The 26,494-nt window shown below is 35.7% G+C and overlaps 1 protein-coding gene across 17 annotated transcripts in view; it reads left to right on the top strand.

Annotated features, from left to right (window-relative positions):
• Positions 1-26,494, top strand: part of KCNMA1 (potassium calcium-activated channel subfamily M alpha 1) — a 414,751-nt gene that overhangs the window by 168,930 nt on the left and 219,327 nt on the right. For all 17 annotated transcript variants that reach the window (XM_036386077.2, XM_054515514.1, XM_036386078.2 and 14 more), the window contains exon 3: positions 13,966-14,027. In XM_036386077.2, coding sequence (XP_036241970.1) covers positions 13,966-14,027 — 62 coding nt within the window. The remainder of the gene's footprint in view (positions 1-13,965; positions 14,028-26,494) is intronic.

The following is a 26,494-nucleotide window of genomic DNA, read 5'->3' as shown; positions in this document are numbered from 1 at the left end:
AGGTTCTCTTAAGTTCATGACTCAAAGTAGGACTTGCAGTGAGTTTTAGTCACACATACAATGAGCAGAAGAATTCAGAATAACTATGAAGCTACTCTTTTTAAAAAATGCTTGTATGTTTTCAGAACAGGTTCAGTTTTCATACAATCAAGCTCAATTGTGAAGTTCAAACATATAGATCTCAGATTCAAAACACATCTTCCTGCACAAGGACTAGCAGAGGAAAACCTGGCTCTTTAAACAGCTTGCCAGGACAATTTTTAAAGTACACTATTCATGCAAAACTTGCATGGCCTACTTGTCAACTATGTCAGTCCACATGGTGTGAAAGAAATAGTGTGAAGAACATGTACATTTTATAAACAGGTGAATTCAATGTGTGGGATTTTAGAGTTAAATAGAAGTTAATGTATATGGTGTGCATATTATTTTCCTTCTTGTTTAGGTCTGTCTGTGCTTTGCTTCCTGCCTTTTCCCTGACACAGCCTCCACAGAGCCCCCACCATCACTGATGGGCTCAGCCTTAGCAACAGCAGTGCTGAGTGTAGGGAAACCTCCAGCAGCTTCTCAGAATTCACCCCTGCAGCCCCCCTGCCCTGCGACCACAACCAGGTCATGCAAACCCTAGGGAGTTTTATAGCAATGGAGATCCTAACCTCCCATGGACAGTCTGAGCTTAAAATATGCAAAACCCCATTAATTCTTGTGGTTTCCGCTACTATATCAGAGTGTTCTTAAAAGTAATATTTCAGCATTTACTTTGAGTTCTGCATCACAGTGAAGAAGCTTCAGGAGCTTGAATTGAAGGCAGGAACTTGTGACCACTAAAATGTTTTCTATTGTAAAAAAGATAAAAGTATGGGCTTTTCATCAGTCTGCTGGAGACAGTATTTTGTGCATGTGAACAAATACAGAATAAATGAAACTAAGATGGTAAAATCCTCATACTTTATGTCAACATGAGCAAATGCTGTTCATGTACTGAGAACACTTTGCTCCGAGATCAGACTAATAATAGTTTCTCTTGGTTTTTTCTGTGAAAAAGGAATAGCAGTGTACTTGAGTAACATACATTTTTCATTTTAGTTTGTATATACACCAGGAGACTGGAGAGTGAACATCAAAGACATGATCATTGATCTGGCCACAGAGTTTAAAAGCTTCTGGACAGAATGAGAACTATTTAATAACTGAGTCATTGATGTTAAATACTGGATTTTAAAAAGTGGTGAGGTAATAACTTCACCAAACATTTTTTAGTCCCAAGATTATTGAGGTGGAAGATGATTGATATTAAAATCTTGCTCCATTTTTAGAAAGTGGAGGGGATAATAGAATGGACCATTTAACAATAAACACGAACCACAACAAACAGGTGCTCTATTTATTCAGTACAGTGGTTATTTGCTTCTAATTCACTCAAGAACTGGTACAAAAATAAGCCTGTTTGGTTACTGTGCAGCTTATACCATACACTGTCTGTGGCAGAGTGTCTGTGCAAAATCTGTGTCACCTGTTCTAGCAAAGTCTCTGTTCATCCCCAGCAGCCTTTCCTCATGCCCATGTTTTATTTTGTGGAGTAGCCCTGCAGCATGGTCTTGTCAGTAGTGACATCCTACTCTAGTTCTTAGAGTTAAGAGAGAGCTGCAGCTTTAATTTCAGTCCTGTAAGCACATATGACTGTGTGCTTGGTCTTCCTGGTGTCTAATACACCTGTAGCCATGATAAGAAACTAAACTATGGATTGAGAAACTGCTTCAGCAAGATATCTCCAAGGAATGAGTCAGTGCTGCTGGCAGTGGCATTAATGAATCAGTACATGGACTTCCTTTCAGAGTCAGCAGTCTGCCTTGGCACACTTTTACATGGGTCTTTGTTGTAAGATTGATCAGAGGCGCATTCTGGGGTTTTAGGCAATCAGCAAATGGAATTTTAACTTAGTGTTTGAAATTACAAATGCTGAAAGCTCTGTCTTCCAGCTCTGCCTGAGAGTCAGAAGGAAGCATGTCAGCCAAGCTGTTGAGAAAACAAATTATTTGTTAGCATTAGGACTTGATAGTCTTCCTTCTTGTGCAGTGTCATCACTGCAGTATAAATATTTCTCATTTGCAGATTTGGTATAAACACTTTTCAAGTGTTATTGCCATTTGTTAAGTGTCATTGGACTGCTTTTAATAATTTTCTTGTTTTTTCTCACTTTTTGGTCCTGTGTATAGGGCTGTAATTGCAGTGAACTGCTTCAGAGGAGGGAGGAAGTCATTGACAAAACCCAGGGGTTGATGAGACTTTGGTTTGATAGAAAACCAAAATAGGCCACTCACTCACCCTGCTGGTCTTTCTCTTTTACCTGCCAGCTTTTCCTTTACTAGACAAGAGCAGTGTCTTTAGGGGAGGCTGAGCATCAGAGCAGTGGGTGTAGCACAGTGTAGGAAAGCAGCTGGGCCTACAGCTGGGAGAGAGAAGCTTCTGTCCCAGGCTAAAGACTTAAACTCTTGTTACAGATAAAGAGGTGCTAAAAAGGTAATCTCATTGACATCTGCTTTTCAAACTTTCTGTTTAAGAATAGATTCTAGAGAGGTGACCTATTTTAAAATGGTTTTTGAATAAAGCAGCATTGGACTGAATCTCTGTAGGAGCTCAATAGTAAGTAGAGTTTCAGGAGGCAGGGAAGGAAAAAAGAAAAGGGTTTACACTTCAATGGCATAATTTACCTTACAGGAATCTCAGGCAGGTTCTGCAGTACTTATTCAGAGAAAACCACTTTGTCTTTCACAAGGTTTGCTACTGGATGTTTTTTATAGTTCATGAAAAATATATTTTTTTTTGCAATACTTAAAAAACCTTCAAATCCATTATGTACTTTAAACTTCTACCCATTCTGTAATGTTAAAATGTCAACTAAAACTGCATATTAACATAAAGACATGGAGTCCTAAGAATATCTCTTATAAATTTTTCACCATGACAGCCTGGTAGTTTTTTCCAATTTTTTCCTACATGATTGCCTGGTAGTTTTTCCAGTTTTGGTTTTTTGGTGGTTTTCAGAAACGCCTTGGAAAGAGACTATAGCTAGGCTGAAGCAAGCATGCAGAAAAGGGGAAAAATTATGTATCAGCTGGCATTTATGAAACAGAATATAAGCTGAAGTTGGATGTTCCTCATTCTCCACCCTCTTTTATGCCTGTGAATAAGACCACACCATAATGAACTTGGTGGCCTTTCATTCTTACACATTTATAAAGGACCCTATAAAGCAGGTGGGAAGGTAGGTAATTTTATCAAAATGATGTCTGCATGAAAAATAAAGATTCTGATGAGAAATACTATGGGCTAGCAAAGCCAGATAAAGATGCAAAGGCTATGGGCCCAGAGGAAAGGAGGACTTTGAGAATGTTGTTTATTGTTGTTTTTTTTTTTTTTTCTAATTAAAATCTTCATGTTCTATGATAAGAATAACAAAAGCCATGGTACCAGAGGGTGAAACTTAAAGGACCTGATGATATTGTCACTAGCAATAGAAGAAGTCTGCTGAGGTAACAGTTGGTTTCAAGGCATTTAGTGGTCACTGCTGTATTTTTTTAAAAGTAAGGGTACTGTATAAGGCTGTTAGAGAGTTACGTTTGAAGTTGATTCTGCAGGCCTTTGGCCACATAGAAAAAGGCTCATAATAAAGCTTTCAGTTTTAAAATTATAACTACATAGCAAAACAGAGACGGCAGTGAGCAGGTTGGTTGAATAAATCAGTCTTTGCATCCTAACAGAGAAACTAGTCTTTCCATCCTACCACTGAGAAAAAGCATTCCCTGCAAGAAAAGGTTTGTTGTATAAAATAGCTTTTACATTTGCTTGCTGCATCATTTGTTTTCTGCATTGGTCTTTAGTGATAGTTGCAAATCACTGATTTAATTTCATACCTCATGTAAATTTCCTATCATTTGGTAGATAATGTTGAATCATAATTCCAGATTAACAATATTCACAACATGCCATCACCTTGACAGTGGCAGTATGGAAATCACCACTGCTTGTAATTGATGGCATCAAAGGCCTCCTTGTCTTTCTCTGAAATATCAAGGTCTGCATATCAGTGCAGTCTTGTGAATCAAGATTTGACCCAACGTAGCATATAATTATGCTTATGCAAATTTTACCTAATATAAAGAGAAAATATGTATGAATGTTTTTTCAAGTTGCAGAAACAACTGTATGAACATTGGTTCCATGTTATTCCAAAGCCCACTGAAAATTGCTTTCTTAGTGTGAGTGAATGCTTACCCATAAACCAAGATCACCACAACCCTGACCAGTCTACTTTAGGTTTAGCTGCTCCCTTAAAATTGCTAAATTTTATTTTCTAATTATGAGGAGAACTTACATCTCATGATCAATGGCTTTATCAGATAATTAATTGGCAGGCTTTTCAGTTCAAATTAGTCTAAAAACCAGAAGAGCTCACATTGTCTCTTTTTTTGTTGCTGTCGGAAATTGAGAGGTCTGATAAGAATTATGTTTTGACATAGCCTCTGTAAAACTATTGAGGTTTATGCCTTTGTTTAGAACTATCAGACTTCTTAAGACTAAATTACTAAAAAGACTAAAAATTAGTGAGTGCTACAATTTACAATGCTCAGACTTGCTCTCTATAGTTTTCTTTTGTACACTAATTAAAGGCAGCTTTTTGTATTCACGCATTTTCATGTATAGCTGGATGATTAAGTAGGCTTAGATTTATTCCCAGTGATAAAAAGTCAATATTTTAATCTTCAAAGCAGATTGGTAAGAGAGATTTTCCTATAGCTATCAGTCAAAGCTATCAAATTTGGCAAAATGACTGAAGGACAAACAATGGCAGAGAAAAAGGAGGAAAAAGATGCTTAAAAAGGTGGCTTTCAAAGCTACTGTGCTCTTTAGCTCTGTCGCCAAGTTTCCCCCTTCCTATATCACGTAGTTTCCTTTTGCTCATTTTCCTCATTGATGGTCCTGTGTTTGATATCCCTGTTAATTGTCACAGAAAGCTGCTCATATAGTTGACATTAAGCTGTGCCAAATGGCTGAGCAGAGAACATGACTTGAGGAGCAGTGAGCTCCTGAAAATCCTCGTGTGAATGGCCGAAGGTTTAGTGGTCCCCATTAAAAAAGTCACGTTGATGGCTACCTCCCTTTAGAAGTCTATGAAACAGTTATGGATTTTTCTAGACTTAGAGTAGAAGTTGACCAATGTATTTGCAAGTATCAGAAATTGTTATACTCTATGTTTTGTCTGGAAGTGAAAGTGCTAAATTTCATTTATTATATTATATTACAAAAGGTTTAAGAGAAAACCCGCATGAGGTAATGGTACATGGAAGATGAGAGTTGTGATGTTGATACTGCAGCAGCAAACTCCTTTTGCAGCCTGTCAGATGCATTTAGCAGTGAGTCTTTTCCCTTCTGTGTCTTGTTTTCATGTTTTAAAGTACACTCTTTGACAAGCATTCAAATCCTCTGTCGTGTGCTAAATGATTTCAGCATTCTTGATTCAGTCTTTTCTTGAATGAAAATTTACTAGGCTTTACTGAAGCCAAGAGCTTCCAGTTTTTCAAATACATGCACAGCTGTATCTACCTTTGCTGTATGTGTGAGTCTGGTGACTAAGAACCTAAACAGTTCAAATGGGAGGTTACTTGTTTCTGTGTTTGTGGAGTTCTGCTGTTTGAAAATTGAGAAATAGTAGCAGGAAATCTGAGTAACACAAAATCTGAAAATTTAGCAATTTGTTCAATTATAAAACCTTAGCAAGGAGGAGTAACCTCTTTCTCTATTTCTTCTTTGAACATTTATTGGCATGACTGTCTGTTGTGTAGGCTGCATGTCAGACTAATGTCAAAATAACTGAGGAATGTGAGGATTCCTTTTGTCTGCCATACAATCTAGTATTAATTTTGAATGTATAAGGTAAATAATTTCATTAAATGTCATCCTTAAAGTGATTCATTCACAAAGAAATGTACTTCTTTTCAGTAATTTCTTATGGCATGGCAGTAAAGTTTGAGCTCCCTTTAACAGTACTGTTAATATGTATAATATTGTACAAATGCACTGTGAATTGGAGGAAGAGGCCTAAATTCTCAGAAGGTCCACATTTTGGACTGCAGTTTTTCTTGAAAACTTGTTTGAGTGGTTTCCTTACCTCAAACCCTTTACTTCAGCGATATCTTTCTGATTTTAGCATTTTAAAGACACAGCATTTTGTTTACCCTATTGTATTATTCTTTTCTGGTATTTTCACCACTATTCTTTGTTTTCTGTTTTGTATTTTCTTTGACTGTTTCTTGGATGTTCTCCTACTTTGTTGTCAGTTACAAAACTGAATGGTAAATGATGAGGAGTATGGACAAGAACTGTGAAATTAGTTTTTGTGGTTTTGTTTGGTTTTGTGTTTTTTAATTTTTATTATTATTTATTTTTTTTATTTTTTGAACAAATACTTTTAAGAAAAAGTATACTGCCTAATAGATAATAGATAATTGCTTAATTCAAAAAGACCATGTTTTCCAGTATTTTCCTTTTTTTCTTTATAGTTTATTGATTTTTCAGTTCTGTATTGCAGTATTCCAGATACAGAGGTGGGTTGGCAGACGACTACATTACATTTTACTGGTAAATAGATTTATTTGATTTGAGTTGATTACTTTCCCAGGTGTTGCACCATCATATAGTTAGATTGGTTTATAAATTAATTATAAAGAATTTGATTGTGATTTTTGGGTAATATCTTGTCTTTTATTCTGCCCAGGAATTAGCGCACTTTTGTGTTTTCCAAGATGTTCCACGCACAGGTGGAGATTTTTTTTGTGTAGGCACTATACCAAAAAGTGCAGCTTGCTGCTTCATCTCCCCTTGATCACTTTGTTTAGCCAGAGGTTGGCCAAAATATTGTTAGAACAAAGTGCTCCAGATGAAGTTACCTGGTTCCAATTCTTCATGTGGAGATAAACCCCCTTTTGTCACAACTGAAGCACAGTAGCATAGAAACAGAGAAAAAAAAGCACATGCTGCATTTCAAGGTCTGACACAAAACCCAGAGGCTTCCTTGGGCTGAGCAAATGGCATGGGGCTGTGAATTATCAGCCACCAGCACACGTGCTGCTCTGGTGCAGTGCAGGGTGTGACAGGAGACCCTTCCCTGAGTTCTCTGGCCTTTGTGCAGTTCTGCAGTTGAGCTGGCTGGTTTTCATTTTTGCAGGATCTGAGTGACAGGTCATCAGTGGTTTCTCTAGAACAACATGCCAGCAGGCTTATTGGCAGCCTTTATCTGCAGTGGGACAGTGAGGAGCTTGGAAAGGAGAGCACTGACATCCCCAGTAGTTGGTGGGTGATGGTCACCAACACAACACTTTTGCTCAGCGTGGTTGTAGAGCCAGTCACACATCCACTGGAAATCTGTGAGAGCTATTCTTCTGCCAATGTACAAAGAGTGATTTTGACCTTAATTAGGTGACTGCTAGCTAATCAGGAGGAAGAACCTTTTAGGTTGGGGGCAGAAAAGCCCCTCAAATATGCAGATATTTACGGACATATAATGCCATCCACTTAGCTCCAGATAGTGGCACATTTTGATAGAAGGTACTGCTATTTTTTTGACTAATGATACTGAATTGGAAAAGTTGCATGTGTTTTAATTGGTCATATTGCCAGGAACTCTCCCAGCAAACCTAATTAACTTCAAGTTGCTGAGCACCATTAACAGATGGGACTTTTTGTCTTGTATTTTTTCACTAATTAGAAAATCTCAGTCTTTTCACATTTATAGATTTAACAGAAGTTTTCATTTTATTGTCAATATGTCAGTAGAAAGTTGAGAAAAACCCCAATCTGTATCAAGAAAGCAAAATGAAGCTGAAATATTAACATACATTGAAGCATGTACAGAACAGATGACAGCAAAAATGCTTTTGAAAAATCTTTCCTCAAATCAGATTGGAACTGTGTGTGGAAAAGTATATAGAAGTTATAATTTTTTTTGTTTGTTTGTTTAAATTTTTTTTGTTTGTTTAATTTTTTTAATATATTTCTGTTTCTGATGTCTACTCTAGTAATTCCTTTATTTTGATTTCACAGCATTCCTTATAATAAGCAGTCTGCTCAAATGAGATGTAGTCTGTTCAAGTCTGTGCAAGAAAGCTGAATCTTTTATTGGAGAGAGAAGAAAACGGAGCTTGTGGCAGGGAGACTGAATTTGCTAATTCTCCTTAGTATGGTTTCATTCAGAGATGTTTCATATTCTATTCCCAGTGACCTATTACATCAGTTACTTACTACAGTCATGAGTAGTTAGGCAAGCTCACAGTGATTCAGGCCTTTCCCATAGCTTTTAATTGTACATTTCAGATATTCCCAAACTACTGCTCTGATGCATAAATTAGATATTTGGGAACTAAATATATGCCTTTTTTTTTTTTTTTTTTTTTGTTTTTTTTTGGTAACTCTTCTCTGTTTGCTCTTATCTGTTTTCTGTCCCAGAAATAATGTTATTTCTATAGTTCTTATCAATATTATTCAAGTCTGTAAAAAGAGATGCATTACATATGATCTGTATTTTTAAAGATATATTTATGATAAGTACAGAATTTTAGTAATAAACTAAAAACTTTATTATACTGGGTAGTGACTTAATGGTACCAAAAGTATAGTTCCAGAAAAATTGGCAAAAAGTTTATCATAGAGTTACTGACACCTTTCTACTTAAATAAAACCCTTTAATGCACAAAGCCCCTTTGCTGTCATAGGCAGTGCTGCTGCCACTGATGCCATGTCCTGTTTGGGGTCTTGGTGGTTACTGTGGCCTCAGGAGAGGTCTCAGCTGTGCAAGACCCACTGCAAACACCTGTAGTGAGGGGAGTGGTTGCCCTGATGAGTTTGACATGGAGTATTCCTGCCAAATCCAAGCAAGAGGGAGAATTGAGAGCCTGGAGAGGTCAAGTAATATGCTTAAGTCACACATCATAAGAATGGTAGGACTAAGGACAATAACCAAGACTTCTGATTATTCATGGTCATCAAGCAGAGCTCATGCTGGACCACTTTGATGCCTTTTGGTTTTAAAATTAAATCCTTGCTATGAATTTTCTGACAGAAGTTTATGGAGAATTTACTGTCTACTGGTGTATCAGGTAGTCATTTCTCACTCCCCTTCACCTCCTCTTTTGGATAAACTCAGACTTGGAAAATGTAAGCCTATATGAGCTTTGCTGAAGGGGAAAATTTATATAGCAAAAAATCTTGTAAAGCTGACAAATTTACAGTACTGTTTTTATTGTGTGCTGATCACTAAATTAGTTACTGTAAAATTTAATAGCTGATGAACTTTTTTGTTAACTCCTTTTTTGTAATAGCAGTAAACAAAAAACTAAATCGTAAAATGTCACTGAAAGGAAATGACTTGCATGTAGAATCTTGTAAAAGATTTTCAAGTCAGGGTTTCTGAAAAGTTTTTAATGTGGCTACAAAAATTGCAAAATTTGGATTTAGTGTTTTAGTTGCTTCAAGCTCAAAATGAAGATTTAGTAACAAAGAGTAGCAATTAAGTATCTGAGTTAGCAATTAAGTTAACTCAGTAACTAAGAGTTGGCAATTTTAGGTAAGATACTCTGGATCTTCTATGGTCAAGAAGGTCTTACTTTTGTTAAATTGCAGAGATGTGGGTACATCTCCGAGAGTCTACAAAGTAATGCTGGGATTGCCAAACTAGAAGGAATTGATAACTTCTGAAATGTAACTTGAAGCAGGTGGGTCTTTGGATTTTTATGGTTCTCATTCCTAATAAATCTGGACAAGCAAATTCTGTCTGTCTATAAAAGAACTACAGTTTATTTCTTATTTGATGGTTAAATGACATTTGGGGTTTAGATTTAAGGTATGAGAATTTTCACCCAAGTTAGATCAAAACATCAGGCTATTCACATCTTAGTAGTGCAAACAAAAGTTTAATGGATCATTGAGGCTTTAGCTTTATGTATACAGGAACTAGGAACTAATTAGTGTTCTCCATAACTAATTATAAATATAAAAACAAATGTAATTTTATTTTAAAATCATAGTTGATAAAACTGAGTATCTTATTAACAGACTTTACTGTGTGAATGTAGAAATGAAAACCAAGTAAATTTCAAAAAATATTAGTGACTAAAAACCTAGTATATTCTAAGGATTACAGTAGCCTTTGGGTAGAATAATTTAACCATAGAATAAGAGTTTGAAAGAAACATTTTTGAAGAACAGTACAGAACAGATTGTCGTCAGAAAAAATAAGAACTCTCTGATGCCCCGAGGTGTTAGGGGTTACAGATTTCTGAAAGTGTTTGGTTTTTTTTTCACTGCATACTTCCTATTTTAATACTTAATTTTGGAGGAAAATAAAAAGAGATGATTATTCCTTTTTGATTTTCTGCTTTGCCTCTTGAGTTCTATGCTATTTTGTATTAATTATGTTTGGATAATTTAATCTTGTATAAGCACGAATTTGCCTTTGAAACTTCAAAGAGTTCTGTTTCAACTTTCACAGAATGTTCAAGTGTTACAGGGTATGAGAATCTGAAGTTCCTGCTCTAGAGTCTCTTCATTAATAACTGTAGCCCTCCTGTCTAATGAACCAGCCTTCTTGCTTTCCCTTTTTTCTTCAACAGTGCAGTTTTGGAGTTGTAGGGGGAACAGTGCCACCCCTTGGATCATCCCTTTGTTACATGGGCTGGGGCCTGAGCTTATTTGGGACAGTGTTTCTCGGAGTTGGTTCTTGCCTGCAGTATTATTATGTTGTTACACCCTTATCAAAACTCTCCTTTTTTTCTTTCTCTTTTTTCTTTTTGTATTTATTATGGATGCCTAAATTTTGACTGCAGTCAGAGCTCTTCTAGAGCATCTTGGAATCAGTCAAAACATTTTTAGTTTTCCTTAGATGAATTTTATCTGCAGTTTCTCTGACTCTTGCCATAAAAAGGCATTCTACTTTTTTGTTTAAATCTGGGGCTGGATTTTTCTATTCCTTTTTTAATGAAAGATTTAGGGATATGCAGCAACTATTCCATGTATTTCCCCCTCTTTTCTTTAATCAGATTGGTGTTTATTTTTAATTTGTTAGTAAGTGCTTAGTCAGTATAGATGTTAGCATATGAGTTCACATTTCTCAATCTTATACAAACAGCAAGCTATTATAAATTAAAGGATTCTTTCCTTCTGTACAGAAGGGTTATAATAGATGTGTAGCAATTGCAATGTTTTGGCAAACACATTGAAATAATAAACAAAGGAAGCAAACTTCTTGCCATGGCCTAGTTAACCAGAAAGGCAGTAATTCACATACATACGTGCTTTTCCTTCTCTCAGATTTTAGTTGCTGTGAATTTGGGGTATGGATCTATGTTTGTGACGCCCCTCTAGCCTAGTAAGGTCTCTAAAACAGATATTATCTCCCCTGGCAATCTAGGGAACACTAGAGCAAACTCAGTAAGTGTCATCCTGGGTCTGAATAACCAGGTTACACTCCACGTTCTTTAAATGGGAATACAAAAAACTTGCATCTGAGATATTATCATATAGCATACAGGAGTTTGGGGTTTGTTAAAATCTTTTTTTTTTTTATTTTACTATAACTTTAACCTGATTGGTTCAGGGTCTGCTTTTCCCACACACTTGATGGTTTCAATTTCAGCTCAACTCCCCTGTCACTTAGCAAAGGAAAAATGTGTTTCTCTGCTAGCAGGAAAAACAAATGGAGTTTCATATTCCATTCTCTTCTGATACCCTTTCTGTGGTTCTTTGAGACATTATGTATCATGTTAGGTATGTGTTTCAAGGCAAGAGAAGAGAAAATAAGCCTTGGTTTAAAATCAGGTGTGTATATAAATATATAGATATATGTTTTTTGCATTTTAGTGGCAGTTACATGAACTGTCACAGAACATCTGAAAGCCTTAAGTGTTTTGGAAGGTCACACCCAGAATCTCTATAACATTGAGCCAGCATAGTGATGATTAACAAAGGATTGGCTATAACTGAAATGTAAGGCTGATGCAGTGTTTTGCTGGGTTTGCTCTACAGGTCAGAGGAAATGACTGAAAGTCATAACTCGAGACTTGCTATGTGAAAAGGAAAAATAAAAGTTTTACAAAGCCCTTGTGTGCTTTGTGAAACTTGAATGAATAAGAAGAGTATTTATAGAGTCCCAAATGGATTACAATCTCAGTTTTTAAATTTTCATTTCCAGCATTAAGTGGCCATCTCAGCATTCTGCAACCCAAAACTCCTACCATAGGGTAAATCTCTTTTGTCCTGTGGCTTTTTTTATGGTTGTTTTTTCTTCTTTTCTTTCTTCTGTTATTTATAGATTGTTTGCTTTTTATTGTTTTCTCATTGCTGTTTTCTTTCCTGATTTTTTTAAAGAGATACCTATATTTAATAGTGGCTTTGAGGGTGCTGTTACTATAGAAATGATTCCACAGAATGCAGGATAAAACATTACCACTAATACTTGACTTTAAATTATTTGAAAGTAAATAGCTGTGTTTAAAACTGGTTTGGGAAAAAGCAAAATTTTTGCCAAAATTGTAAGCTCTGTGTTCTCAGAACACTCAGCACTCTTTAAAATTTTGTTTTTTAAAAATGCAGACTTTCCTTGAAATGGATTGATAATAAATAATGGAGCAGATTTGATTCAGATTGAAACCATGATTGTATCTAGCTTGGACTATTCCAACAGGTAGGGCAGAGTGTGCATAATAATATGATTCCCACTATCTTAATTCAGAGGAAAATGGGCCTTGGGATGGCTGCTAATCATAATTTGGGGTATGTTGTCAGATAACAATCCACAAGTTCTATTCACCACTATAATTTCTTGTGATGGCGGGACTACTACCAGTTGGTGTGTGTTTAATAGCTTATTTCACCTTGCAACACCTGTACACAATGAAAGAAGATTTCAACTCTAGATGTTAACACAACTATATTAGACTTGGGTAGTAAAAATGTTATTTCAATGAATTTCATGCTTTGATTCTTGAATTTGATGGACAGATCTCACTGGTTCAGGTGATAATGCATCAGACAAGACAACAGATACTTGTACTCAGGCAAAATACTCTTTTTCAAACATTCACAAAGTAAAAAATATTATGGTCAGCAGGATATAAAAGTAAGAAAAAATCATTTAAGCTTTCAGTTGAATAGTTATTTTAACAATTAGTATTAATTATGTAATATTCATACATTAATGACCATTTTATTGAAGATATGTACATTTTTGATATTGGCCATGCAGAACTTCAGAGTTTGGTTATGTAATAATTATACCTTGCTTCAGATGCTGCCTTTACAGCACTGAGTGACAGCTGGGAGCAGAGCAATGTCTACACTGTTTCAGAAAGTCTACTTAGAATGAAAACCTTGTGTGTCCCCTCCTTGCCCTGTGATCCTCACTCAGGCTTGTTCATAATACAGCAGCTTCAGAAAGAAGTCTGAAGCCTGTATTGAATCAAGATGTTTTTATTCCAGTACTCATCTGTAGCTTTAAATGTTAAGATTGTCAACAAAAGTCATAACTTTTATCATGTGCTGCATCAAGTTTTGCTTTAAACTGTTTGACAGTTCACTGTAGCCCCTATGGACATGAGTGCATTCTTACGGTTTTCCTGTGGGTTTCACATCCATGTATATAAATGGAAGTTTGGTCACTCCTGGTTTTTGTACCAATGAGCAATCCTGAAGAAGAGGTCTGGTAAAGCCAAATTTTTCTGTCTCTTTTTAATGCAAGAAAGATTCTATGATAATATATAATGTTTGAAGCTCAAGTAGGACTAATTTCCTAAAGAAAATCAGAGCTGAAATTAAACTAGCTTATGATTATTTTGTTGTCTTTTTTTGTTGTTTTTGTATGTAAAAGAAGAAATGGTTAATGCTGTTAAATAATTACTCTTTTCTTTTCTTTTGTAGGTTGTCTTAGTCTTCGCTCTTAGTATTGGTGCTCTTGTAATATACTTCATAGATTCATCAAAGTGAGTATTTGAGTACATTTTCCTTTCTCTCCTTTCCTGCAGCAATTATACATCTCTGAATTTCTCCATTCATCTACTTCAAATCAGTGCTTGATCTCATTGCCTGAGTGCAAAGAACTCTATAATAGCAAAGGTTCTACAAAAATAACTCAAGAATGGGAAAAAAAAATTACATAAACTGAATTGAGCACAGTCACATTTGATCTGTAGAATGGAGAGGAAAACTACTTTTGTGTATTGAGATTATACATACTCTTGCAAAATTACAGTTTTTATATTCATTACACATGTGCAGAATCTTTCTTTCAAAATCAAGACTAGGGTAAGAAATAAAGACTAAAAATATTTGTCAGAAAATTGCAGTTTGGAGGAGTAAAAAGCATCTGGGGAGAGTGACAAGAACACTTCTGAAAACCTCTGCATGAATTAGACAGTATGAGCATCTCTGTATTTCCAGCTTCTGAGCGTGATAGGTTTCTACCACCATAAGGTGAACTACTCATGGTCTGCAAAGCATCTCAGTATTTTTTAGGTTTACTCTGATGTAATCATACAGTGGTGTGGTTTTGGCCAGGCAGAAGAAAGTTTTATCAGGCTGTGTGGTGGTTTGATACAAACAAGATAAGTCAGACCATATTCTGATACTGTTCATACTCCACTCTTGTGTTCACATTGAGCTGGGCACTGTCAGTGTTGTAACAGGCACACTGGTAGCCTAACACAGAAGAAATTAATAAAAAGGAACTTAAAAAAATATTCTTCCTTGAATACAGTTCTTTTGGGAGTGTGATATTCTGAAGAATCAATAGCAATTTAAAGTTCTATGATGACATGCTCATGCTTTCTCTGAGCTAGTTTAAGGTTTTCCATTATTGCAACTGTTAAGATTGTACACCAGAGTCAGTCCATGTGAGCCTGCCTACTGTCTGTAATGGTAGTAGTAATGTTCTAAACCAGTCATTCTGTGACTCAGAAAATCAGACATTCCACTGCTGACATCTGTACGTCCCGATATTTGGGATGTGGTGGCACCAGCAAAAGGCATTCTTGGATACGTGGATGCCAGCTCTGTATTGTGCGAGTTTGAAGCCATAGATGTGTTAAGGATAATGCAAATAACTAAAGCAGAGGTTTTCTTTGTGGAGAGGAGCCACGTGGTGGGAAAACTCAAGTTCTGTCTTGAGCTCCCTTGAAGTGAGGACAATTGGTTTTCCTTCTTAACATTGCAATGAGTGTTTCTGTTGATTTTAGCAATTTTTCCTTAATATGTCACCACTGAAGTATGTAAAGTGGTTCCTTCCTGAAGACTTTTGCAAAACTTTTTAAAGCAAAGTGGCAAAGCTCCTGGATACCTGATATTTCCAGGTCAAAAGTGTGGAATAGATTAAAACCTGTTCTTACTTATGTTTCAATTTCAGATCAAACTACAGCGATGTGTCAGGGTAATTGCTTTTTCTGAAGTTAATGGAATATATGATGAATTTTTGGCACTGCATTTTTGAGTCTTTGATTCTTTTCCTCAAGAAGAGCAAAGCTGACAACATGGGAGACTTGAGCTTTCTTTGGGCCACACAATCCATGTACTACTACCAGCGTATTGATTTCTTGATCAACAAGTGGTTTAACTGGGCATTTCTCTTGGCTTTCAGTCAATATTTAAATTGTGCTGCAGTTTAAATTGAGGAACCTCAAGTTAGCATACTGTAGTTGCACACTTTTTCTTCAGTTTCTCCTCCTTTCTCCCGTCTTACTCTTTTTGAGTTCTCTACCCACATCTTGGTCTTTTTGGTGTTTTTTTTTTTTTTGTAAATTCTTAGTGGATTAATTCATGTTAGAAACACCCCATGTATATCCCTAAAGTGAAAAGTTCTGCTTAATTTTATTCTGCTGACCTGACACCCATTTCAGCAATGCAGAATCAAATAGAGTGTTATATCAGTGTATTTAAGCTCTGCAAGTGCATGCTTGTAAAAAGTCATTCCTTTGAGAATTTGGTCAAATTATGTTGTATGTGGATGACTTTTTGAAAGGATTGTGATTCCCTCGAGGAAAACAGTTTTCTTGTGCTTCTTCTATCTCCTGTGGTGCCTTTGAGTTCATTTTTTGGCTGTTGTCTTTATTATTTAGGGTGAAGCAAGTCTCTTTTACCTATGCTAACAGTTAGACTTCATGATTCCAACCCAGGTGATTTTGTCTACTTGTTCAGTAGCAATTTAGCTGGAAACATGTCAGAGATACTATACTAGAACTTACTTACCAAAACATTGCAAAATGAAAAGTCTGATTTCTTGTTTTGGAGGATTCATGCTGGTTTCTTGCCATTGCATTGGAATAAATTGGGAAGGAAGGATGCATTGGAAATCTCTGTATTTTGTTTGAGAAGTTTCCTGTGTGAGAGCACAAGGAGAAAAGTGTCATTAGCAAATTCTCTTGGAAAGTCTTACTAGAAATTTTTTTCCCCCCTGAAAGCAGCACTTTGTGTCCTTAGGAATTCTCTTGTGGGATCATTTGAGGCTAAGTTGTGATAGTGTACTGTGTTTGGCTTTCCTGCTTGTTTGCTACTGCTTCCGTGTTTTGTCTTTTGAGAGACATTTGATTTTGCTCAGCAAAATCTTCTACAAAAATACTGCAAGCCTGGTGAGGATTATTCATTCAAATTTATTACAGATACAGTGTTACTGCCCGGGAGAATTCACATCTTCTTCATTTGTGTAGTCTGTGTTACCCCTTTTACAGACATGTATGAGGTATGAAGTTTATCTGAATAGTTCTCTAAGTCCAAGTCTATGTAAACATAAACACTCAAGTGGTTTTAGATACCAATCTCATTTTCATTACAAGTCCTTAAGCTTTTCCATTTTAACTGGAATAATCTGCAGAACATCTTTGATGATTCCTTCTCAGTTTCATGGCCCTTCAAGGAAACAGCAATTTTAATTTAATTTGTAAATCAACAATGCTACATCTGAATTTTAAGTGGATCTCATTGGCCTGATGTATAAAAAAAATGAAGATGAGTCTGATAGGATCAGAAATCAGTTAATAGAAAAAGCTCAGTTTGAGCTTTGGTTTTACTATAGCTTTCAGGTTACAGTCTGTTTTTTGGAATGTATTATTCTTTCAATTTGCAAGACATAGAAAAGTAAAATATTGATTTTTTTTTCCCCCTCAAGTAACCAGTTTAGGGCTATGCTGTATCATTTTGCTGAGGACATCCTGTGCAGTTCATAGTTCTGTACTCCCAAGTATGTATTTACCAGTGTTTTGGGTGTGCACAGATTTTACATAGCCTTTCAATCTTCATATTTGAGGAGTTAAGTAAGTAGGACTTCAATTGTACTAAACTTTATTTTAAGCCTTCCTGCTTATAGTGAAATCTACTCATGCAAAAGTATTTTAATTATGTTTATAAAGTTTGCCTTAGTACACTCGTTAATCCACACTAAGTGGCTACAGGAACATTCCTTCATGCTAAGTACACAGCTGAATTAAAACACACACACACACACACACACACACATATATATATATATATTTTTTTTTTTTTTTTTGTGATGCATGACTAAGAGATGTAGAAGTTGACTTAAAATTCTGGGATCTGGTTCAAGGAAATGCTGTTAGATTATATTTACCATTGCTGAAATTGCTAAAACTTCAATGGTCTGTGAATTGGCAAGTAGCTTAAAACAGTATTATTCCCTTATTATTCCCTGCATTCTTGTGAGGGGAGTCTACCACAGTACCTTGCAGCTGGTGGCATTGTAAAATTTTAATATTTTACTAATTTTAATTTTGTTAGCACTGCATCTGTTTCTATGAGCTGATAAATTTTGTTCCACACTGAAGGAAATCCAGTTTATATGTGTTCTCTTCACCCATTTTTTACGTTAAAAGGGAAAAAGAAACTTTTAATTCCTCTTAGTTATATTAATTGCTCACTTGTCAAATGGAGTGATAGGTGTAATTTTCTGATTCAGAGAAAATTTACCTTAAATATATAAGTGAATTTCTTGTAAGTATTTATTTTGAAGTAATGTGGGTTTTAGTATTATAACAGAATTGTAACTTCAGTTGTTCCTACTGCTGATTCTCAGCAAATCACAAAGTTTGTGTTCATCAAGCCTCAGTCCATACTCTTTAAACTGATACATCATTAAATAACATTTTTGGTCTTAAGTATTTTAATTTTATCTTTACTGTGCTTGTAGTCGGTGCTGAGTGTACACCATTATTGCTTTAATTGAAAAGTGATTTCCAGAAGAAAGCCTTAGTTGTGACAATGATCTTTAATTTTCTTCACTGCTCTGCAAATTTTGCTGGGAAAGTGTCCATAGCTAAGATTCATTGCTTTCATTAGCATGCTGCAGTGGAAGCCAGGTGGGTGAGCAGCTCAATGCATGGCCTCTGCAGGCAACTGAATACCAGGATGATTGAAGGTCTTTGTTAGGCACAGATGGTGTTAATTATGAGTCAAGTCCAGCAACAGCAGTGATATGATTATTATAAGGCAAAAACCAAAAGAAACAGGCCACAGTGGAGGGAAAAAACCACCTGGTAATGATTGTCCATGTGTTACTATGCACTTGCTTCTCTAGGACAAAGGGATTAGGTATGATTATATGTCTCCTAGTTTTGTTGTTAGACGTTATCCCTTAACCACCAATCGTGTATTGTCTTGAATTATTAAAAAAATCTGGATGTAGTGAGGCATACTGAAAAATTAGATGCATGATTTATGTACTATCAGTCTCTTAGCTCAGTGTTTGCATTCATTCTCTGACATGTTCAGAGACCTTGAGTTTGGCAAATTATATGCAGATAAAATTTGTATAACACTACCTGAACAACTCCTCCAATTTATTTAGAAGATTATAATAATGAATAAAGGAAATTCCTCTGTATGTGTTTATCACGTTAATGAAATAACATTGGATTACACTGATTTTTGCTCATGGTACAGAGTCTCTGGTTAGGCAGTGTGGAAATATTCTGAGTTCTCTAGACAAACCACTGTAATGAAGTTTCTGTTAATCAATGCCAGTAGTTTGTGTTTGCTAAATAATGAAAATGAATTGTTGCAAATGAATTAAATGAGCAACACTGTGAATGATAAAATGGCAAACAAAAATAGAGTTCTTTCATAATAATTGGCAAATCAAGCTCTGGGGAAATTTTTGGGTATTGTTTTTATCCCTTGGTGTTCTACAGAAATTCTTAGTAATTGTAATGCACAACCTTGATGATGAGAAATTCCAGTGGGACTACTTTTCTGAAGTGTTGGGCCTTGTAAAAGATCCCAGTAACTGCCACTGAGTACCATTGAGTGGAGTTTGACTCTCTTTTCTTAATACCTGAAGGAGGCTCTTTAAAGTGTTTATAGGTTTTGGTAAGATTATTTGAGCCTTTGTCAGAAGAGTCTCTCAGCCCTCCTCATATGACAAGGCTCCAGTTCTTTAACATCTTTGTGCCTTTCTCTGGTCTCACTCCCCTGTGCCTGTATCTTTGTGCTGGAGACACATTTCCTAAAGCAGCCTGGAAAATGCTGCTGACCTTTAATGCAAGAGCCCATGGGTGGCTTAGAGTGAACTTCTTGACTCAGGTCATTTTCTGCAAAGCTGCTTTCCAGCTGCAGCCAGTTGCATGCCATGCTAAGCAATCACAGAAGTTCAAGTTTGGATAATTTTATTGTACCACAAATAAGTCAGTAATCTGAAATAGCAAAACTTTGTACGTGCAGTGATATTTACTGACTTTATTTGTATGAAAATGTTGCTAGATAGGCCTTTAAGTAAATATCTGTCACTTAAATTAATGTGTTTATACTGAACACAGCAGGCTTAAGAGTTTGATCATTAAATAGCTAAGTCCTCACTTTTTCATAAGCAAATTCTTATATAGTTTAAATTCTTGTCATCTCTTAGACAGATGGCAGTACTGTATTTCAGGCATCAGATCCTTCTTTTTTAAGGGTTAGGTGGAATGTAGTAATGTTTTTTTTTTAAACATTTGGCCATTGGTTTTTCCTTCTCCAGTTTCTAGTTAATTGGCAGAAATCTGATTTCAGTCTGGGCAAAAATCTGTACCTCTGGCACATTTTTAAGACAGCACTTTTTAGGAGAGTAAGACATGCTGCTCGCTCAAGTTTCTCTCTTTGAAGAATGAATGGAGGAAATTAATTGGAAATGGAGGTCTGACTTAGGCTGTTGTCAAATTTGAATAACTTGTTAGCTATATTTATATTAGAAGGCTTTTTCAAAGAAGCAGGATTTTACACTAAAATGTCACACCCTCTGGTTTAGGGAGGGCAGACGTGGCACTGTTCCAGTAGGGAAGTGGAATGGTACTCATACTCTCTATGGTGTTTGGAGCCATGATAAAATCTATATCATTTGTGACTTTGCAAATTTAGTTTGGAACTTAAGGAAAGTTTGATAGCTGTGACAGTGGGGAAATATTGGAAAAGAGAACCATAGGATGATCGTGGAGTTTCCTGCATGACTGCTATTTGGCTTGTGCAAGTTATACTTGGTGGTGTTTTGGTTGGTAGGATGTTGGAATATCTGATTATTATGTCTTCTGCAATGTAAAGCTAACTATGTAGCCTGGGAGGCTAGAAGGAAATTAAGACCACATTGTTGCTCTGAAGATCTAAGCCTGCAAGAGTGCCAAGGGTGTCTATACAATTTCAATCTTACAGGAATAATTTTTTGACTATAACTGCCATGGAGAAAAAGTGAGCATTTTAAACCTTCATCTTTTGTAAAACAGTTTCTTACTGATATTATTATAAACTCAGATACTCTCAGAAGACAAATGGATCCAAGCCCAGAGAAGATGTGTGATCCTAGCTCAGGGTAGACTTTTTTTCATAACATGTTGCTTTGCAGTTCAGAGCCACAATTACTTAGATAACATTTTGGTCATTTAGTGTGACTGGTCTGTGAGTGTTTTGGGGTTTTTTTTTGGTTTTGTTTTTTTAAATCTAGAAGCTGTGTGTAGACATACATGAATGTTTCTGACAATTTCATGTTAGATGCGAGCATCTTATTTCGTATCTGAAAATTAATAACAAATACAACAAATAGGTAGTACCACAAGGTAGAAAATTCTTTTTCCCCTACTGTGTTCCAAGTCCATTCTAACACTTTGTGACAAGTGGCATTTATGGCAAGTTGAGTTTACTGCTTGTTCTGGAGCTGTTAGCAAGAAATAAATTTCAACCTGTATGTTTGGACATGGATGTTATAATATGCTTTTGAGTCAAATTCTTTTCTCTCTGCTGAGGGGTGGTTTGGTTTTGCATGCTGTTGTGCTTCATGTGGGATACCGGAACTCCTTCAAGTGGGCAAGGCTTGACAAAGGCTGTAGCAGATCTTTGCCTCACCTGGCAGGTTTTCTCCAAGCAAGTGCCTGTTGTTAAAGGACATTTGAATAACACTGGTATTCAACCCTCCTGTGTGCCAAACTGAATCTTTCTTTTCCAATGAGTTGCTTCTGCTTGTGTGTACTGAGAAATCCAAAGGCATCAGGTTAAACATCAGGCTGAAAAAGAACTGCAAATTGACAGCTGCTTCTAGTTGATTCCTGGCAGTCTTCATTGATTTCTAGTTCTGTTTTGGGAAGATTATTCCCATCTGCTCTAAATTCCATTAGCTTCTGTAGGGCAGGATCTCAAAGTTTGATTTGTGCAAGAGTAAGGTCTTTCACCTGGAGGTTCATCTGAAGGCAGATGTCAGGCATACTCAGGCATGTTTTGAAAGCCATACTTCTAAACGATGTTTTAAGTTAAGGAATTTATCTTCTGCTGCCCTGCTTGCATAAAACTTGCATTAGTTTTGATACCATATGCAATTCATATCTCTGCATGAACTCAAGTTTCTGAGTCCAGTGAAACCTGAGTGTTAAAAGTTATGTCTGTTACCTAAAAACCCCTGAATCAATGTCCTTTAAAAAATTCTACCCATGACTATGGGTAAAAACCGATTGTAATAGAACATCTCAGTTTCTCATTCCTGTGATTTGCTAGTCTTTTAAATTTATATTTATTTTGAAAATTATATTTATGTTGCAGCACTACATGTTATGCAGCATCTGAAGCCCAAGCTTGCTTGCTGGCATGAATTACAATTTACTAATTATTGTTGTCTCTGAATAATAATTTACTGTTTCTTGAGCATCAATAAAATAAGCGCATTGACACTGTTATGCTTACATATGCATTTTTTGGATAATGACTTGGATCTGACTTAAGAAATATGGATAAAAATATTTAGATTAGCATTTATTTGCTTAGATTTAATAGCTTAGGTTCCGGTAACTTTCACTGCAAACAAGTTCTCAGGAAACCTGCCCCATGTTGGTTTTCACCACCTACACAACAATTTGAAGGTCAGTTTGTGTAAGGAAACTGTATAAATCACATTTATGGCCTGCTCAGTTTCACTTCTCTGTTTTCATAAACTCATACCATGTTGCTTGATGTGTTCCCAGTATTGCTACGGGAACATATTCTTAAATTACAATTAAAATTCTTTCAAAAACCCCACCAGTGTATAATTGATTTACATGTTAGAATCTTTCCTTATTTTTTTCCCGCATTCCAAATGAATGTCTGCATTTTTTGTTTCATCTCAAGACATCTGACAATGCATCTGCAAATATTTTGTCCCATGGTTTCTTTCCCTGTAGACAGATTAGTTGTGCACACTGAGCTAGAAGCATTCCTCCTTAGCACTGGACAAATTCCCAAATCTATATAATCTAGAAGAGGAGATAACTCAGCTGAGGTTTTAAAAATACCAGACCATAATGCTGTTATCAAAACATGGCTTGCATAGAAAATTGCTTTTTAGAGTGGAGTTAAATGTATAATCAGCCTTACCCCTCTGCTTTTTAAGCTACAGATACAAATAAAGATGTGACCTCTTTTGCTTATTTTTCCCCTTCCTTTTCTCCTGACAGCTTGACAAATTGTAGCTTTTGGGACACCCCAGTAGTTGATGAGTCATTTCTGCTTAAAAATAGAATTCCTTGCAGCAAGGACACCCATTCCACTTTTGACGCATGTGTCATTTCTGACAGAGTCACAGGGCCAACTGTGCCATGCTAATTAGGCAACCAGGAGGAAAAGAGCTCTCTCTCTTCAGTAAATACCAGAGCTGGAATCCAACAATACTGAAAAAAAAAAGGGAAATCCCATATAGATGAACATGAATACCTGCAGGCTTTCCTCCCTTCCCTATTCTTTGTGAGCATTTTGAGTCCTTTATAGATCCCTGGTGCAATGTAGCAAACATCACTGTCTCACCTTTCTTCTGTGCCACCCCCTACCCTTTTTTTTTATTTTATTTTTTTTAATCCTCAAAGACCTGACAGAAAACCAGCTTCACAAAGGGAATTGTAAGGTCTAATTACTGTGCACAGAAGAAAATTTGTAATGGAGCATTACACTATTGTTATCTTTTATCAGTGAGGCACAGAGATGGTGCTGCACGAGAACAGTGATAAGCATTAGTCAGCTGTGTTCAGCACCAGGTACATGTGATAGAGTACCCTATACAAGCCTCAATAGGAGAAAGTACTAAATACAAATGTGATTAATATTAAAATGGCAATTTGTGGCATTGTAGTAGACCTTGCTCACTTTTATATTCATAAAGTTTTTTATTACTCTTATCAAATCTAGTGCAATTACAGGGAGTGGAGCAGGTTGTTCTTTAGCAAGATTTTTAGCTCATGGCATATTCATTCGTCTGCTGCTGATGGGAATTATTTGGCCTTGAAACTGGGGGACAACCCCTGCAGTGGGACAATTATATGATGCATAAAACCCTATTGCTACAATGATTTTTCTTAGACATTTGAAGATTTGTTTTTCTCACAGGTTTTGTACTTTGATAAGCATTAGAAATAGTGAATTTTATGCCAGCTCAACATCCATAAAGTAATCAATTCTTACAATTCAGGAAATGGCAAGAGTTTGCTGGAAACTGTGATACTATAAGGTTCTTTAAGAAATGTAAGTCTGATGCTAATAGCCCTAAAAGATACTGCATCAGCCATATGTTACCATTTTTAGCCTTTTCATTTGCCATCATTTTGAGCCTAATATTTTCTCAAAACAACTTGATTTTCTATTTTCATGTAATTATTTAAATTTGCCTTAACTATACTCCATCTCTGCTGAAAAATATAATATTTCAACCAAGGTGGCTCAGTTTCCATCCATTCCTGTAATAAAAATGGAATTCTAAGAAGAACATTATATGGATTATATGAAGTATCTTTTGGTATTACTTATTTTTATACTGTTAAGCAGTATTAATTCTGAGTAAAAGGTGACATGTATCTGAACTCAGATAACTGATGGCTGGTTTGCTATTCAGAGTCATGTTCATCACAACACTCATGGGTGACTTATATTTTAAAAACCAGAAGTAGACACTGGTGTCAACAGTCAGTATACTATTATTTACAGAATATCCATTCATCGCTGCAAATAATCTTTCTGCATAACACCAATACTTAAATTCTTGTAAAGATCTTTGCTAACTTAAGCTTAAAATTTTCCCACCTCACATTTGAAATTTGGTGTCAGTGATTTGCATTTTGTTGATATGATGAAATTCCGGTGAGAAATAGGACTCATAAACTTGTACGAAAGTCAATAAATAAAAAAATTACTATTCTTAGCATTAGCCAGATTACTAGTCTCTGTATAAAGTCAGATTAAATTTTTACAGTATTACACTTTTCCTGTAGATTGAAGCATTGCAAAAATTTGGTATAAAATTAAGGGAGTAGAATACAAGCAAAAATAGAAAAGACTGGAAGTAGGTTCAGGATTATCTTGGTTTACCTTAGTTAAAATTAAATTGCGGCAGGGTATCAGGGATATTCTTTTAATTGAGAATGCTAAATGAAGAAAACATCCTGTTGAAATGGGTTCTATTGTTTATTGACTTTGGAAATTTATAAAGATGAAATTAAGCTAAAAATTAAACTCCTACTGAACCACTATTGGTGATTACTTATCTCTAATAAAACTAGGACATACTTCACTTTATTAAATTAATTCTTAGATGCATATGAAGACATTATGGTATGTTAGGTTAAGGATTTCTTAAATAGTTTATTTTTTAAATTCCTGTGGTTGTAGACTGGGGAGAAGGCTAAATGAGATTGTGAAATACCACTGGTTCTGGAATTTGAGCCAAAGGGCCTATTCTGGTCATTTTGTCACATTTCTCAGTATAACAGTTTATTCAGTGTTGTGCTTTAAACAAATGTCTTAGGATCAGAAAGATACATAGACTTAATTTTAAAGATGTGGTGTGATACAAAGTTTTCCATTTGCTGGAGAACTACTTGCAGTGGTTAACTTACCTTGATTTTAAAAATGTGTCTTAGCTTTTAATCTAGATCTTTGACTTTATCTTCCATATATGTCTTTTTTTTTTCCTGTTAGTGATATTTCCGCTAATGCTTTGTAGAGCTATTTCTAGACTTGTTAAAATCACATTTTAATGCCCCTTTTTTGGTATTAATTTAAGAAGCTCATTTTCAGTTTTATAAAATAGTACAAGGTCTTAGACTGAACCATTGTAGCAGGTTTTTGGGTTTTTTTCCCCCTGAACTCTTTGGTACTTTTATTTCGTATGTGCCATTTCAGTTTGAGTATTTTGCAGTCCGTATTGGGTACTACTGGACATAAATTTTCAATGATTTTTGAGTGCTTCATTTCAATGCATACCTCCATTTTCTTTTTCTCCTCTAGCTATTTATGAAAAGCATGATATTTATTCATGAAAGGCAAAATTAATGTAGTGCTCTCTGCTTTTACTGCTGCCCATTTAGTCAATACACAAAGTATATCATGCTATTAGTCATGAAGAAAACTTTTCCTTCAGTTCGCATTGCAGAAGCTGCGTATTATTTGAACTGATGCCCAGAATTTAATTTCTTTCCAACTGCTGAAACCTGTCTTCAGTGATAGCTGTATTCATGCTCACATATTATATGTGCTGGTTAGCATATATTGCATAATGCTGTATTTTTGTGTGTTTGTGTAGAAATAACCATTCTGAAAATGGGTTCTTAAAACTTGAATAGATCTGAATAGTCTGTGCACATAGATCTGCACAGTACTTTTCTGTAGTGGCTGAAATATTCTCTTTGTTCCCCCAGTTTGTCTCACAGCTCCTGTAATGTACAGAATATTAAGAAAAAGTCTTTGATGAATAGAACAAAAAATGTGTGTTTCTGTTTCTTCTGGATATTTTCACAGCAGTAGCATTAGTTTTTTACTGCTTGTAAAAGCCTGTAAATAGAAAGGATAGAAGGATAAAAATAAATCCGAGTTTTGGGGTTGGCCTACTACAGAAATGCACATTGCATCAATTTTTAAAAATATTTACATTTTCTAGTCTGTTTTGAGAAATATTAATTCCATCTGTATTTTATTAGTG

Source organism: Molothrus ater, chromosome 8, assembly GCF_012460135.2.
Source record: "Molothrus ater isolate BHLD 08-10-18 breed brown headed cowbird chromosome 8, BPBGC_Mater_1.1, whole genome shotgun sequence".
Lineage (NCBI taxonomy): Eukaryota > Metazoa > Chordata > Aves > Passeriformes > Icteridae > Molothrus > Molothrus ater.
Note: the sequence above shows the minus strand (reverse complement) of the source record. Positions and strands in the feature narration are given on the sequence as shown.